Raw genomic sequence first — 13032 nt, forward strand, 5'->3', positions numbered from 1 at the left:
TATCACACAGAACACACAACACTTGGCTATATTCCCAAAGCACCTCACCATCTTCTGTCCCAGAATACCTTCCTGCCATTACCAGGTGGTAACTCTTACCTTCTAGAGATCTGTGCTTTTCAAAACACAAACCATCTACTTTTCCCTATTCTGCCCACTTAAGGCTGAGTTGTTTCAGTGCACCATACCACTTTCAAAGCAAGGGTATTCTTTTGATATTTTCTATAATCCCTTTCTATTTATCTCCATCCATCTCATACCTTCCCCATGCCATAAATCCTCTGTACTATATGTACTCCACTTGGCATACACAAAACAAGTGGCCATGAACTAACTGGCTTTTCCACTCTCCTAATTACACCAAATCTCACAACTGTTTCCAAGTGTTTCTCAAGATAAAAATGTTTCCTTACGTCCTGGCTGTGGATAAAAGTTTATAGCAAATTGCCATCATCCCATAGATTGCAATCTAATAATCTCAGCCCACAAAAATCCAAAGAGCCTGCAATTAATTCAGGTACCTGTTTGCAGATACAGATCTCCATTTGTTCTGATAATCCAGGCAGTGTCATCACTTAGAGCTACAAATACAGCCTGGGGTAAAGCCTCATACCAGTGCCTTTTTCCTTTTATAGTTACTTTTCCACAAGCAAAAGCTTTGTTAGTCTTCTGTTCAATCTTCCAGAGAAGAGTCCCTGTAAGAGAAGCAAAGAAAGAACATAATAGCACATAATGACTGCAACAGCCACAGGTGATGTGTCCCAGCTACACCTAAACTAACAGGAGGGGAAAAGCAAATCAAAAGCATCAAACAAAAATGCAAGTTTAAAAAGCCCCTTAACAATTTTTTTTTGTTAAAACAAGACCATAACAGTAGCTGACTTCTAATACATAACAATATCTTTAAAAAAGAAAACCAAATGGAGATCCAAACTTAACTGCTGGCTTGTACCAGAACAGTACATTGTCATATTAATTTCCTTCGAATGGTTCCACAAAGTTGCATTTAATTCCATTTTGACATGCTGTGGTTAACCTGCTCCTGCATTAACACATCCATGGCAAACTGGGGATGCTAGAAACTTGCACAGATTCAGTGAAAACTGGGTGAATTGAAGGATAAGAAATGCAGAGGAACAACCTTTTTGCCCAGGCAGCTTGAGCCACCATCAACTGCAGCCTGAAACTACCACAGTCAAATATGACACATGCCCATGCCTTTCACTTTTCTGCAGGGACCCTGCAGGACCACTTTTAAGGGTAAGACACTGAGCTGGATGAGGCCACACTCTCACCTACTACAAGTACCCCAAAATTGTTTTGGCTATAGCAAAGCTCAGCCACAGATCAAACAGAATTTTTTTCTTAAAACAGATAGCAAGTCTTCCCCTACAGACAGAAGGGAAGACTGGCATGTGCTTTTAGAGATGACAGTGAAGAAAAGTAGTGGCAAGGCAGGAGACAAAATGACTGAGAAACTTTGTATTTTCACTCCAGCCCTGGAACAATCTGGAAGGCCAAAAGTGACGCAAGTTTATAACCAAAACCTGCTTAATTTTAATCCAACATAATCCTCATTCACAGCCATCCAGAACAAATGCATATGCAAATGTACTAAAACTTCAAAGTTTTTTTCTTCAGCATTCAAAAAGAAATAAAATCAACCAACCCACGCATACACAAAGCCAGTTCTACACTTACAAGAAAAAGAACTTTAAAACTGAATCACAGAATGGTTTGGGTGGGAAGGGATCTTAAAGATCATCTAGTTCCAACCCCCCTGCCAGAGCAGGGACACCTCTCACTTGACCAGATTGCTGAAGGCCTCATCCAGCCTGGCCTTGAACACTTCCAGGGATGGGGCATCCACAGTTTCTCTGGGCAACCTCTTCCTGTGCCTCACCACCCTCACACCCAAGAACTTCCATAGCTCTGCAACAAAAATCAAGGTTTTGTACAGACAAGGAGCTCTTTCTTCTCTGCCTACCACTAAATGCTACTTCTGAAGTTCACATTAACCAGGCAAATAAATGCACATTGGAAACCTCCCAAAATGCAATGTGAACCTGGTAGACAGCCACTTAAACTAGAACATGGGATGCAGAGGTAGTGAAGATGCAGCCATATAACTGTGACTATTTAAAAAACAAACAAACAAAAAGAAATCCAAACCAACACGCTACTTTTACATGAAGCAAGCCCTAAACAACTAAGTTTCTGGAAGTAATTGATTTGGAAAAAAAACCAAACAAACAATAAACTCCTATGTGGAAATTACATATATGGTTGAGTGCATATGTTATCTCATAAAGATGACAAGTTACATCTAATTAAATAATAAGTGATACTAAAAAAACATCACAAAAAGCCAACAAAAAAACCCCAAAAAAACAAAGAAAGTGCCCAAGTCTATCCAAGTTCTATATTTACAAGGCAGCCAACCTACCTGAGGGGGAAACTGCCACCTGCTGGACCCCATCCTCAAACTTCTGCCAGCGCAGGCCGGCCGCGGGAAGGGCGCTGCAGTACAGGCTGCCCCGGTAGTCCAGGCACCAAATGTATTTTTCTGAGACAACCAGGCTCAGGATGCCATAGCCAGGGCCAGAGTATCCCATCCAGCTCTCTGCAAACTAAAAACTGTACAGTCAGAACAGTGTCAGGTGTCTTCCAAGTGCATAAGAAAATGAGTATATAAGAAGAGCAGCTCCCATGTTTTGATTTTAAAAAAACCAAAGTACTTTAATCAATGAATAAATTTGCCTTGTGTGAAATAAAACTACATCTGTCACAGATCTCTAAGGCTGTATGTGCACAGTGAGACTGCTTAAACAACACATTTAGAAAAAAAAAACCCCTCCACCCTGTCATCCTGCTCCAAAGAAGGAACACATAAAAATGTACAGTCTGCTTGTAGTTCAGGAAATTATTCATTGTCTAGGAAGTGATGAGCAAAGGGAACAAAGCTGAAGGGCAGAGACAGCTGAATATCCAGCTCTGGTACTCTCTGTATTGTAGAGGAGCCATGTCTTGCACAAATCTGGTTTACAGGCTGCTCCCTTTAATTTTGATTGCCTGCATGAGGTGAACTCAAGCACTGCATACACTACCAGGGGAGGTTTCTGAACATGACAGAGTGTAAGAACACCATAACCTGAAACAAAAATCTTCTGCACTTTGGGCAGCAGTTGTTAGTAGATAGGACACCAACAATTTATACCTCAACCTTTATGAATTAGTATTTGGTTGATCTCAATACAAGGCTGTTACAGATCTAAAAGAAACAATTCCCCCACCCTACAAAAACTGCATTTCCTTCTTAAGACTTCTGCTAAAAGTCACAGTGATTCTTTTGCAGATTTTACAATTAACTTTAATACTTCTTTTCTATAGTATCTATGAGGATTACCCACAAATAACTATGAAAGAAAGAGGGATAACAGAAGAAGGAAACTGTCTACATTTTAAACAGAACTAACTATTGCTGGCTAGGGGGCAAAGACTAATCCTTATTCTGAGTATTTAGAGGTAAAATAATCCTTAAGCAGAAGCCAGCCATGTGAGATAATTAGCATTAATTCTTCATGAAGCCAGCTGAATTTGGGAACAGCATCATGCAGAATTTGGACTACTGGAGAGCCAAACAAGCAGCAGCCTTTGAGCGTGACTGAGTTTTACTGTTCACTCTTTAATGGATGGGTTTCTAACAGCATTTTTGTTGAGCTGGGAATAATACAGCCAGAACAGCTTCTTTGCATTGCAAGCACACATCACCCACTTTGAAGTCAGATATATCACATTTTTTAGGAGTTACAACACATACTGTTGTATTTTACTTGTGTATTGAATCAAGTTTAAAAAATTGCTCTTCTAGAGATATAAAGGACAGTAACTGCAGGAATGTTTCTTTTTGCTTCTTTTTAAGGTTAAAGGTCCTTTAATTAAACCAAAAAGAAATACCTGATCAGATTTTAACAGCACCATTTCATCTAGGCTTATCTTTGCTGCATCCTGTGCACCAGGCACAGCACCAACTTCAGGCATGCTGGTCTCTGAAGATGAATATGGTAATCCATGCCCATAAATATCCTCTTCATCACTTGAGGCAGATTTTTCAGTTCTACTTTCATGAGTGTCTGCTACCCTTTCAGCAGTGCTAGTACTACATTTAGCTTTGATTGCACTTTCAAAATTCCACCCAGAAATGGAACAGTTATCTGAATGAACATTGTCAGAGATGTCACACTGGAGGGCAGAAGGGTCTGACAGAGCACTGTGGATTAGAGAGAGCTGCTGTTGGTCTTCCTCACCAGTTTCATCACTTTCCTTTGGTGTCAGAGATGTCTGGACACCAAGTATACTGTCACATTCCAAAAACATCTGGTCTGTAAGGTCTGCATCTTCAGAAGATTTTTCAGTATCCTGCAGCTTCATTTTATCCAAGTCTTCATCTACTTTACACAATGTAGGAAAATCCTGCTCCTCCTCCTCCTGGCTCAGCTTTCCAGGAGAGCATTCATTGCTTGCAGAAACCACAGCACCATTACATTCACCACCAACACTGCCTGTCAAGTCTTCTGTGAGCCTCAGAGGAGATGCAGATGTCAAAGGATCTATAACAGCTGAAGTACCCATGCCACTGTCACTGTTTGGAAGTTTCTGTAAATCAGCCACATCTCCATTTTCTTCATTAATTAGTGCATTTGCTAACTCAGGAGACTGCAGGACACTGAAAGTTTCTGAACCATTATCTTCTTGCAAGATTGTATGGGACTCCATGCTGAACATGCTTTCCTGATCTGGAGATCCAGTACTCAAATGATCAATGCTGCCACTCATGATGCTGGAAGTCATGGAAAAGGAGTCTGCATTCAAGGAATGTGGACTGTCACCAGAAAGCTGACGCTCATAAATGGGTGTGCCTTCCAGAGAGCTGTGGTTTCTCCTTGTCCCACTTTCTGTTATCACACACACACACATGAAAAAGAAGGAGAAAAATAGTATTAATAAAATCTATTAAATCCCAGCGCCAAGCAAGAAATTAAAATATTTTCAGAACTGGAGGAAGAACAAAGCTAAATCTAAATTTTAACCATACTGATTTTTTTTTCAACTTTAACATTAAATGATACATATAAAGCAAAAAAAGTCTTAATACAGTAAACAATTAAAATAACTGAGTACTCACACTACTTCATGAAACTAAAGAGGATGGCTAAGAAAGACACTGCCAAATATTCTGAATAGGATGAATAGATATTACACAATTCCAACATACAACTGGACACAGAGTCCACTGTGTAGTCCCATTAACAAATACATCAGAACTCAAAGCATATTTACATAAAGCAAAACAAAAGAAATTAACTCCAAACAGATCTAAAAAGACTTCATCAATTTATCACTTTTAAAGGAGATTTTCATCTTAAACAGAAATGGCCCACCACAACCCCTCAGCCATTTCAGAAGCACAACACCACAGAACACAGGAAGCCTGCCCAACACAGACTCCTCCATGCAATGTGCTCTCATAACTTGCAGTGCCAGGCAAAGCTCTGCTCCACCTACCCTGTTTCTTCTTTTTTTTCTTTTTCACTTTAATTGGCTTTACAATCAGTTCTTGGTCAAAATCTTCAGAGCTGATGGTGCTGAAGCGTTGTGAGGAAAGCTGCCCTTCCCTCTGAGCTTCTGGAAGTTGCTCTGCACACAGCAGGAAGCTGGAGCCGCTGTCCACGGAGTTCAGAGAGCTGCTCCTGCTCCGGGATTCGCTCACCACAGAGCAGCCCCTTCTCCTGCCTTCACTGCTCAAGTCTCCCACTCTTTCAAAGCTTTTCTCTGATAGTGTTGGAGTTTCCAGATCATCTTTCACTGAAGAAGTGGTGCCATTTTTATCACCAGTCACTGAAGGAGAAGTAACCATTTTTCTTTCTGTTTCCACTGAAGGGCTGGATGATACGGATGAAACTACTGATGACGGGGTCAGCAATTTAGGACTTGTATCTGTTAAAGGATTTGACAATTTTGAATTCACATCTGAAATTGTCCAAGAGAAAAATAAAAGTATAAATACTAGTTCAAGTATAAATACTAGCATCATGTGAGTATGGGCATAATTTCAGAGAGTATTGAATGAAAAGAATATTTATGAAAAAAAATTTCTAAGCTAACAACATTTAAAAATAAACACCTGTGCACACACACACTATAAACTCCCTGCAAATTAATCTATAAGAAAGCACCTCCCCCAAGCCCTGTAACAAACTTCTATTAGCAAAATTCTGTATTTATATTTCTGTAAAAAGAACAGTACAGGTCTGCAGCTTGGAAGATCCAATTCTATCACACACTGAAGTGCCATCCTGTAACTTTAACTTCTTCATTCAAACATTCAGTAGCTTGAAAAAAAATCGAGGAAAATTACCAGATAAATCACTGCAGTGATTAGCAGAAAATACACTTCTAAAGGCTCCTTTCAAACTGTACTTGAAAGTTGAAATTAAAATAATAAACAGTCTCCAGAAGTTTGTGAGTAAAGACCTGCCTAAATGACTAAAGCTATTGCCAACATGCAATGACAAGAAAGTCAAGTTTTCCAGCACTGAATGAGACTTCATAGCACATTTATTAGCATTTTGCTAAAACAAAGCTAAGATGGAGTATTTAAATGCATTAGTAGTCCCTTTTAAAGAGTTCTAGTAACATAAATGTTTAACTCAGATGGCAACAAGTATGAAACAGCCAAATTATTTTTGGTATTTTAGTGAGCATTCTTTGGATTTATTTGCCAATTCTTTCTTTTTTTTTTTCATTGCTGGGAATGCTGAGATTTCCCCTGGAACGTGGTTGGTGACAGGTGGCACAGAATCAACATATTCAGCTGTTGAGACTGATCCTAAACCATGATCAGGAATCCAGACTGCTTCAGCATCATGGTTCAGAATGAGCTCCCAAATGCACAGATTAGAGATGCCTCGTTAGGTTAATGCTGATCCACTCTCCAAAAAAGCAAGCATATTTAATTTCTTAATGCCCCCATTCTGACTGCAGCCAAAAGAGAAGCTCAGATAAGCAGATAAACCAGATCTCTAAATATAACCTATCAGAACAGATGAGTAACTCTACAGGACCTGGCAGGTTTTTGTAACAATCTGAAGGGATTTGTCTGAGGTTCGATGTGTTTCGGTTTTGTTGGTTTTGGTTTTTTGTTATTAAAAAAGTACAACAGGCACCGTGTTCCATGAGGTACACACTAATTTATACATACTAAACTTACTCATTTCTACATAGTAAGCTTACTAATTATACAAACCTATTGATGACACTCCTTCAGGTCTATTTGAAATTCTTATAATGTCTCTATCTCCCTTTAAGAGAAAAATCTCATTGTTGGTACAGGACACAGACACAATATCACCATATCCTTCCAAGCCACCAATCAAAGCCTGTAAAGAGTCAGCAGAGAAAGAAATAATTGACATTAGATTAACAGTGTTTGCACAACGTGGTACTCTTAACAAAAGCATTCTCTGGATTTTAATCAACAAAAACAGTACAGGCTAAAGATTTTTATCTTATCAAAAAAAGAAAACAGATAAAAGAAACAGAAAAGAACTCTCTAATCATGATGCAGCTCCATTTTTATACTATTTTAAATTCCACAGATCCATTCTTTGTCCAACTAAAGGCAACTAAATATAACAACTTAAGCAATATACAATTTGGTGGCAGAAGAGTGCCACAGTATGAATATTTAATATCATTTAGACAGAAATATACTAGCTTGTATCTGCATTCATATGCGTTTTTAAGACAACAAAATAGCTAACACTTCACTGTATACCAAATAAAAGGTAATACATCTTTTTTTCAGACACCAGCAGTGGTAGAAGAGAAGAATAAATAGTTCCAGCACATTTTATAGCCTAAAATATCTTTCTGCACTAATTCCTAGACTGTGGGTTTCTATATGTTTCACTAAGCATCAGAATTAATTATGATGTTAAAACCTTAACTGAAAGCTTTAAATATATGTAATTTTCATAAACAACATACTGAGCTATTTGGTGAGTATATCATTGCAATGACAACTTGAGAAGCAAGACAATAAATATTCTTTTTTTTTTTGTTTTAAATAGGGATTTAAATCACAGCCATTGAATATATAACCAAAACAGAGTCTCATGGCATATCATGAACAAAAACATGGAAGAAACAAAATATGCAACCACAAGATTTATCTACCTGGTTCACAGTGTCTAGTAAATAGATGCTGTACTCATTCCAGGTCAGCACCCATCCTTCTTGGAAAAAGCATGAGACAAGCCCGAGGTGTTTCTCTGGAGAGCTGTAACTTCCTCTGTCAGGTGGTTCTAAACGAGGATACAGTTCAAAAGTTTTTATTCCTCCAGCAAATACATCTTTCAATATGAATGTGGCCTGAACAGTCCCATGAACATCAGACTTCCACAGACGAAGCCCAGGTCTGGCAGCAAATAGTGTCAGGTCACTCTGCTTACACAGGCCAGGTATAAAACATGCTCCAAATTTGCCAGTGCTAAAATGCAAAAGAATTTCTTTTAAAAGCTATATACTCAACTTTGAAACAATTTAAAAACTAAAGGCACAAATTCACACATTATCAAAAGCCTTTGATTAAAATATCCAGTCAAATATCTGAAGTACAAATTTAGTTGCAGTAAGACAAGAGCAGTAATTCCAAATAAAAAGTTTCCCCTCAGCTTTGAATGTCAGACACTACATCAACAAAGCAAGTTAAGTGACTCCTCCTAATAAGCTTCATAGCCTTAATGCCACTCTGTCCATCTCAAAAAGATCCTACTATGCACTCTTCCTTCTCCCAGAATTTACAAAAAACAAGCAAAACACTACAAAGTAATGCTGAGTAACTGGCAGCCTTTGCTTGCAAGAAGCACAGAACAGACCCCAGCTGTTAAACCCTTCATTTCACAGAAACACCATTGCTATCATCCAAGAAAACCCTTCCATATAAGATGGACCTTGGTATTCCTCCTACTATTCAGAGCCCTGAAAGATACATCATAAACCTTCTTTCAAGGGTAAATTTCCTCTCCTTAAGAGAAACAGTCACTCATGCTGTTCCATGACCGGGTTCCCTCTTCCTTACTTGAGAGGGATTACATAAGAGGAGATGTCAAAGCCACAAAAGAGGTTCCTAGTCTTCAACTCAAATTGAAGTGCTTACTATACATTCTCCCTGTTAACTCACTTCAGTGTATAAGAAAACCAGGGATCATGACTTGCTTTTTGCATTAAATATTACATCACCCATTAGACAGATTTGATTACAAAGCCTGCTCACTGCAAGTCACAGCAAACAAAGAGGGTCTGCAGGGGAAGTTTGGCAGTGTTTTCTGTTTAAAAAATGAGAAAACAGCTTAAATATTTTTGCCTAATAGTGCCTTGAGAATATGATCGTGACATACTTGCAACCACATATTTTCTAAATAGGTATAATTGTCATTGATGTTCAATCCCACACAGCTATGGTAACTAGCTTTTTATGAGCAGACTGCTGTGTTGTATTAATTTTACTGCCTAGATGACTCTGTCTGTAATTCACTTGCAAGAATTAATAGATGAGCCTGCATCAGGATTTTATGAGGGTTACTTTTTTCTGGGCTGTGTTCCAACTTGGTTGACGGATTTCTCCTCTGTGTAAAAAAGCAGAGTCCGCTGTAAAGTAGAGACAAGCAGCACCTTCTGGTTGTAATCCAACTGGACAATCGAAGAGGGCTCTTCCAACACAAGGCTGGAGTTGCAAATACCCTGTCAAAGACAAACACACAATTCACAAGAGTCAAACCTTCCTAAAAATGCCAGGTGGTAACTAACAAAAAGCTTTTGAACAAGAAAACAAACAAAAAGCTTTTGACCTGTCATTGCATGAAACTCACGTAATGAATACAGACTTAATTTATGTAGGCAAGAGGAGAGCTAGATTGTGTGTGACACACTATGAAATGTAGTTTCTCTTGGAATACTAGCTAATACACTTCTCTTGAAATCAACAGAAACTTTAGGAACTTTAGGACACATTTTCTTCCTTCTTCCCCACTGCCACTCGTGCCTTGCTGAGACAATCATTACTTTTGGTGGTTTCTGTCAAACCAAATTGAGGGACAGTCACAGATAAATCAGGACAGATGTGGTTTAAACTTTTCTCCCATTTAAAAATTCAAGTTAGCATTAAATTTGTTGACATCTCAGGTCTGTATTAATTAACAAGATGTGAGGGAAATTCCATTTACTGGTAACATGCCACTCAGCCAGCAGCACCCAAATGTTACTTTCATTGTACACTTCAGACTAAGATGCTGAACAATTCTGGGAGAAATACTTCACCAACAGAGCCACATCAGTCAAAAATACCCCTTCCAAACAAAAGAGAAATTACAGGCCAAAAGCTGAAGAAAGACTTGACAGTTATTTCATGAAAAATGAGAAGGATTACTACTTCTTTTATAATGGATTACTTTTTAAAAAAGATAAGGCAGTTCTGAAGGATATCCAGTGGTTGCCTTGCTGGGTGTGCACACACTGGGCCAAGTGTACACATACCAATAAAGCCATCCAACTAAAGACATAACACTGAGCAATTACGTAACTGCTGAATATTTAAACACACAAGAATCCTTTCAGAAAGTGCAAACGTGAATTAAGGTCCCTAAAACAAATGCTTACCTGGTCTAGGTCCAGTGCAGAGTAGACAATCTTTCCTTTGTCATCTCCAGAGAATAATTTCATTCCATTGGGACTCCAAGCTAAAGCTGTAATGCTACTTTTGTGGATGCCAGCAACATCAAATCTGCGAAGCTGTGAAACAATAACAAAGCAGCAGAAGAATGAGGTGAAGAGAAAATGGATGCACAAAGCCTATTCAGTGACTCCTGACTGGTTTAACTGGAGATCAAGTACAAAAGTGCAGGTTCTTCTAAAGTTTATTTAGCACAGAAAACCCCCCTCCACCAAAGAGATCAGCCAAACATGAGAAATCTCTCAGAAACATATCTGATTAAATACAGCTTTTGTAATGCAAAGCATGCTTTAATATTATTGTTTTATAAGCTCAACATATGAAGCCTAAAACTTATTCACAGCTTTTTCATCAGGCAAGACTGGCTGGGTGTAACTCTTACATAGGATCACAGTAACACTGTACTAGAACTGGCCATCCTAGAGCTCACAGAGATTTGGGCATATGAAAATACTGACCTGTTTGTTCCTTCCAGGTAATGAAGACACAAGCTGGAAAACTGCAACCCGGCCTGAGGCTGTGCCAACAGCAACCAGATCATCAAAACAACTCAACAGCTTTACAAAAGTTATAGATTCACACCTCCCCTGTTGAAACAAACCATACAAAGAACTCAAAGTTAATGAGACACCAACAGAGAGCTCAATTCAGAGCAATCAGCTTCATTGGAAGACAACAGTAAAAGCTAGTATTTACCTCAAAATTATATTTCTTCATCTGGTTTATGTGTCTGCAGTAGAGATAAAGCATTCCAATGCTGCTCCCCACAGCAATGTAGTCTCCATTGGTATCAAGTGCTGTCAGGTAAACCACGATGGAGCGAAAGCCTTTCTGGATCTTTGTAGGAATGGCATTGAGGAGATAATACAAGGGACAAAATTCCTTAAATATAACTGGTGAAGCCACAGATGCCATAGCAAGGATTTGCATCAGCAATTTTAAGGCTGAAATAAATACATCTACATGACCACATAAGGAAATCTGAAAGACAAAAGCAAAAGACATGTCATTGACTTGTGTGGAGAGAGTAAAAGGGTAACAGCCACAATCTAGCAAAAAAAGAAGAAAAAATTCTCATATTTTGCTTTGCATCAAGAAAAAGCAAGTTAAACTCTTGAAGTGAATGTAACCTATTTTTAGAATAAACTTTTTTTTACCAAAATGTGTATTCCTTAAGTTCAGCTAACATATAAGGGTGTATGGTAACCACTAAATATGGGATAACCACTTTTCCTTGCATCTGAAAATTTGTCAAAGTTGAATTGGAATGCAGTGTTTCTTTTCATCTGCCTAGTGAAAAAGCCATAAGGACTCTCACACTGAACAATCCATGGGATGTATTTCTTCATCTTTCTGCAGCCTCTACCCTCAATCCAACCAGTGCTCAAGAGCCTGGGCTATTACAGGGTTGCAAGATCAAAACAACTGAGCAGCATTTGTGCTCCACTCCTTAATGCCCCTCAGCCCAAGAACAAACACAGCTGAGAAGTGTCAGATCTCAAAATCTCAGTCCTGAGATCTGAGCCTCCGAGACCAGCTTGGGGGTTTCGGGAGTCTTGGAATGTTGCTAGAAGTGTCTAGTAGCTGGACTTTAACTCTACACAAGAGACGACAAGGATGAGGGCCTCACTGGGGTGAAGGGTAGAAAGATTAGCTAATTAGAGGGTGAGAAACAAAGTTTAAGATTTATGTACAGGGGGGTTTAGAAGAGTAAGATAGAAGAATTGAAGTGTGTCCTGTCCTCCTCCTTCTTCCTCCTCTCCTCCATCTTCTTTGGCCACAGTAGCACCTTTGGATTAGTTATTACTAAGAGTACACCGAGTTATAATAATAAATGGTATTGGGGAAAAATGATAAATATTGTACACGTCACAATGAGTATAAAGATAGGTGCCTGCCCCAGAGGGAGAGAGAGTGTGCCCATGGCTGACTGCTGAGCAGATCTCTGGTAGCTGAAAGAACATCTTTTAGATAAACAATTAATAAACATAAAACCAGAAAGAAGAACTGAAGCCTCTTCTCGTCCTTCGATACGCGAGCTGCGTCAAAGCCACCCCGGGCCTCTCCAGGCCCCTCAAACAGCCGAGATAACCAGACAGAGAAGCACCTCAGCTAGAGCTACATCTGCCATACATTCAAACAGCAACCAAAAAATAACATGGGAAGAAAGGGGTGAGTTAAAACTTAAAAACTCTATTTTGTTAGACACGAGAAAATATCCATGTAGCAACTGAATTTAA

The 13032-nt window shown here is 38.9% G+C and overlaps 1 protein-coding gene across 4 annotated transcripts in view; it reads right to left on the reverse strand.

The window, feature by feature from the left end:
• TECPR2 (tectonin beta-propeller repeat containing 2) overlaps nt 1–13032 on the reverse strand; it is a 43584-nt gene that overhangs the window by 25594 nt on the left and 4958 nt on the right. For 2 of the 4 annotated variants that reach the window (XM_064716027.1, XM_064716024.1), the window contains 10 exons: nt 11489–11773; nt 11251–11379; nt 10720–10851; nt 9647–9804; nt 8239–8551; nt 7307–7439; nt 5566–6030; nt 3958–4955; nt 2447–2630; nt 522–695 (listed from right to left, as the gene is read on the reverse strand). In XM_064716027.1, coding sequence (XP_064572097.1) covers nt 522–695; nt 2447–2630; nt 3958–4955; nt 5566–6030; nt 7307–7439; nt 8239–8551; nt 9647–9804; nt 10720–10851; nt 11251–11379; nt 11489–11722 — 2920 coding nt within the window. In that variant the 5' untranslated portion in view covers nt 11723–11773. The remainder of the gene's footprint in view (nt 1–521; nt 696–2446; nt 2631–3957; nt 4956–5565; nt 6031–7306; nt 7440–8238; nt 8552–9646; nt 9805–10719; nt 10852–11250; nt 11380–11488; nt 11774–13032) is intronic. The other 2 variants (XM_064716025.1, XM_064716026.1) reach the window with 1 other exon arrangement.

This window comes from Zonotrichia leucophrys, chromosome 5 (assembly GCF_028769735.1).
Source record: "Zonotrichia leucophrys gambelii isolate GWCS_2022_RI chromosome 5, RI_Zleu_2.0, whole genome shotgun sequence".
NCBI classification, from domain to species: Eukaryota; Metazoa; Chordata; class Aves; order Passeriformes; family Passerellidae; genus Zonotrichia; species Zonotrichia leucophrys.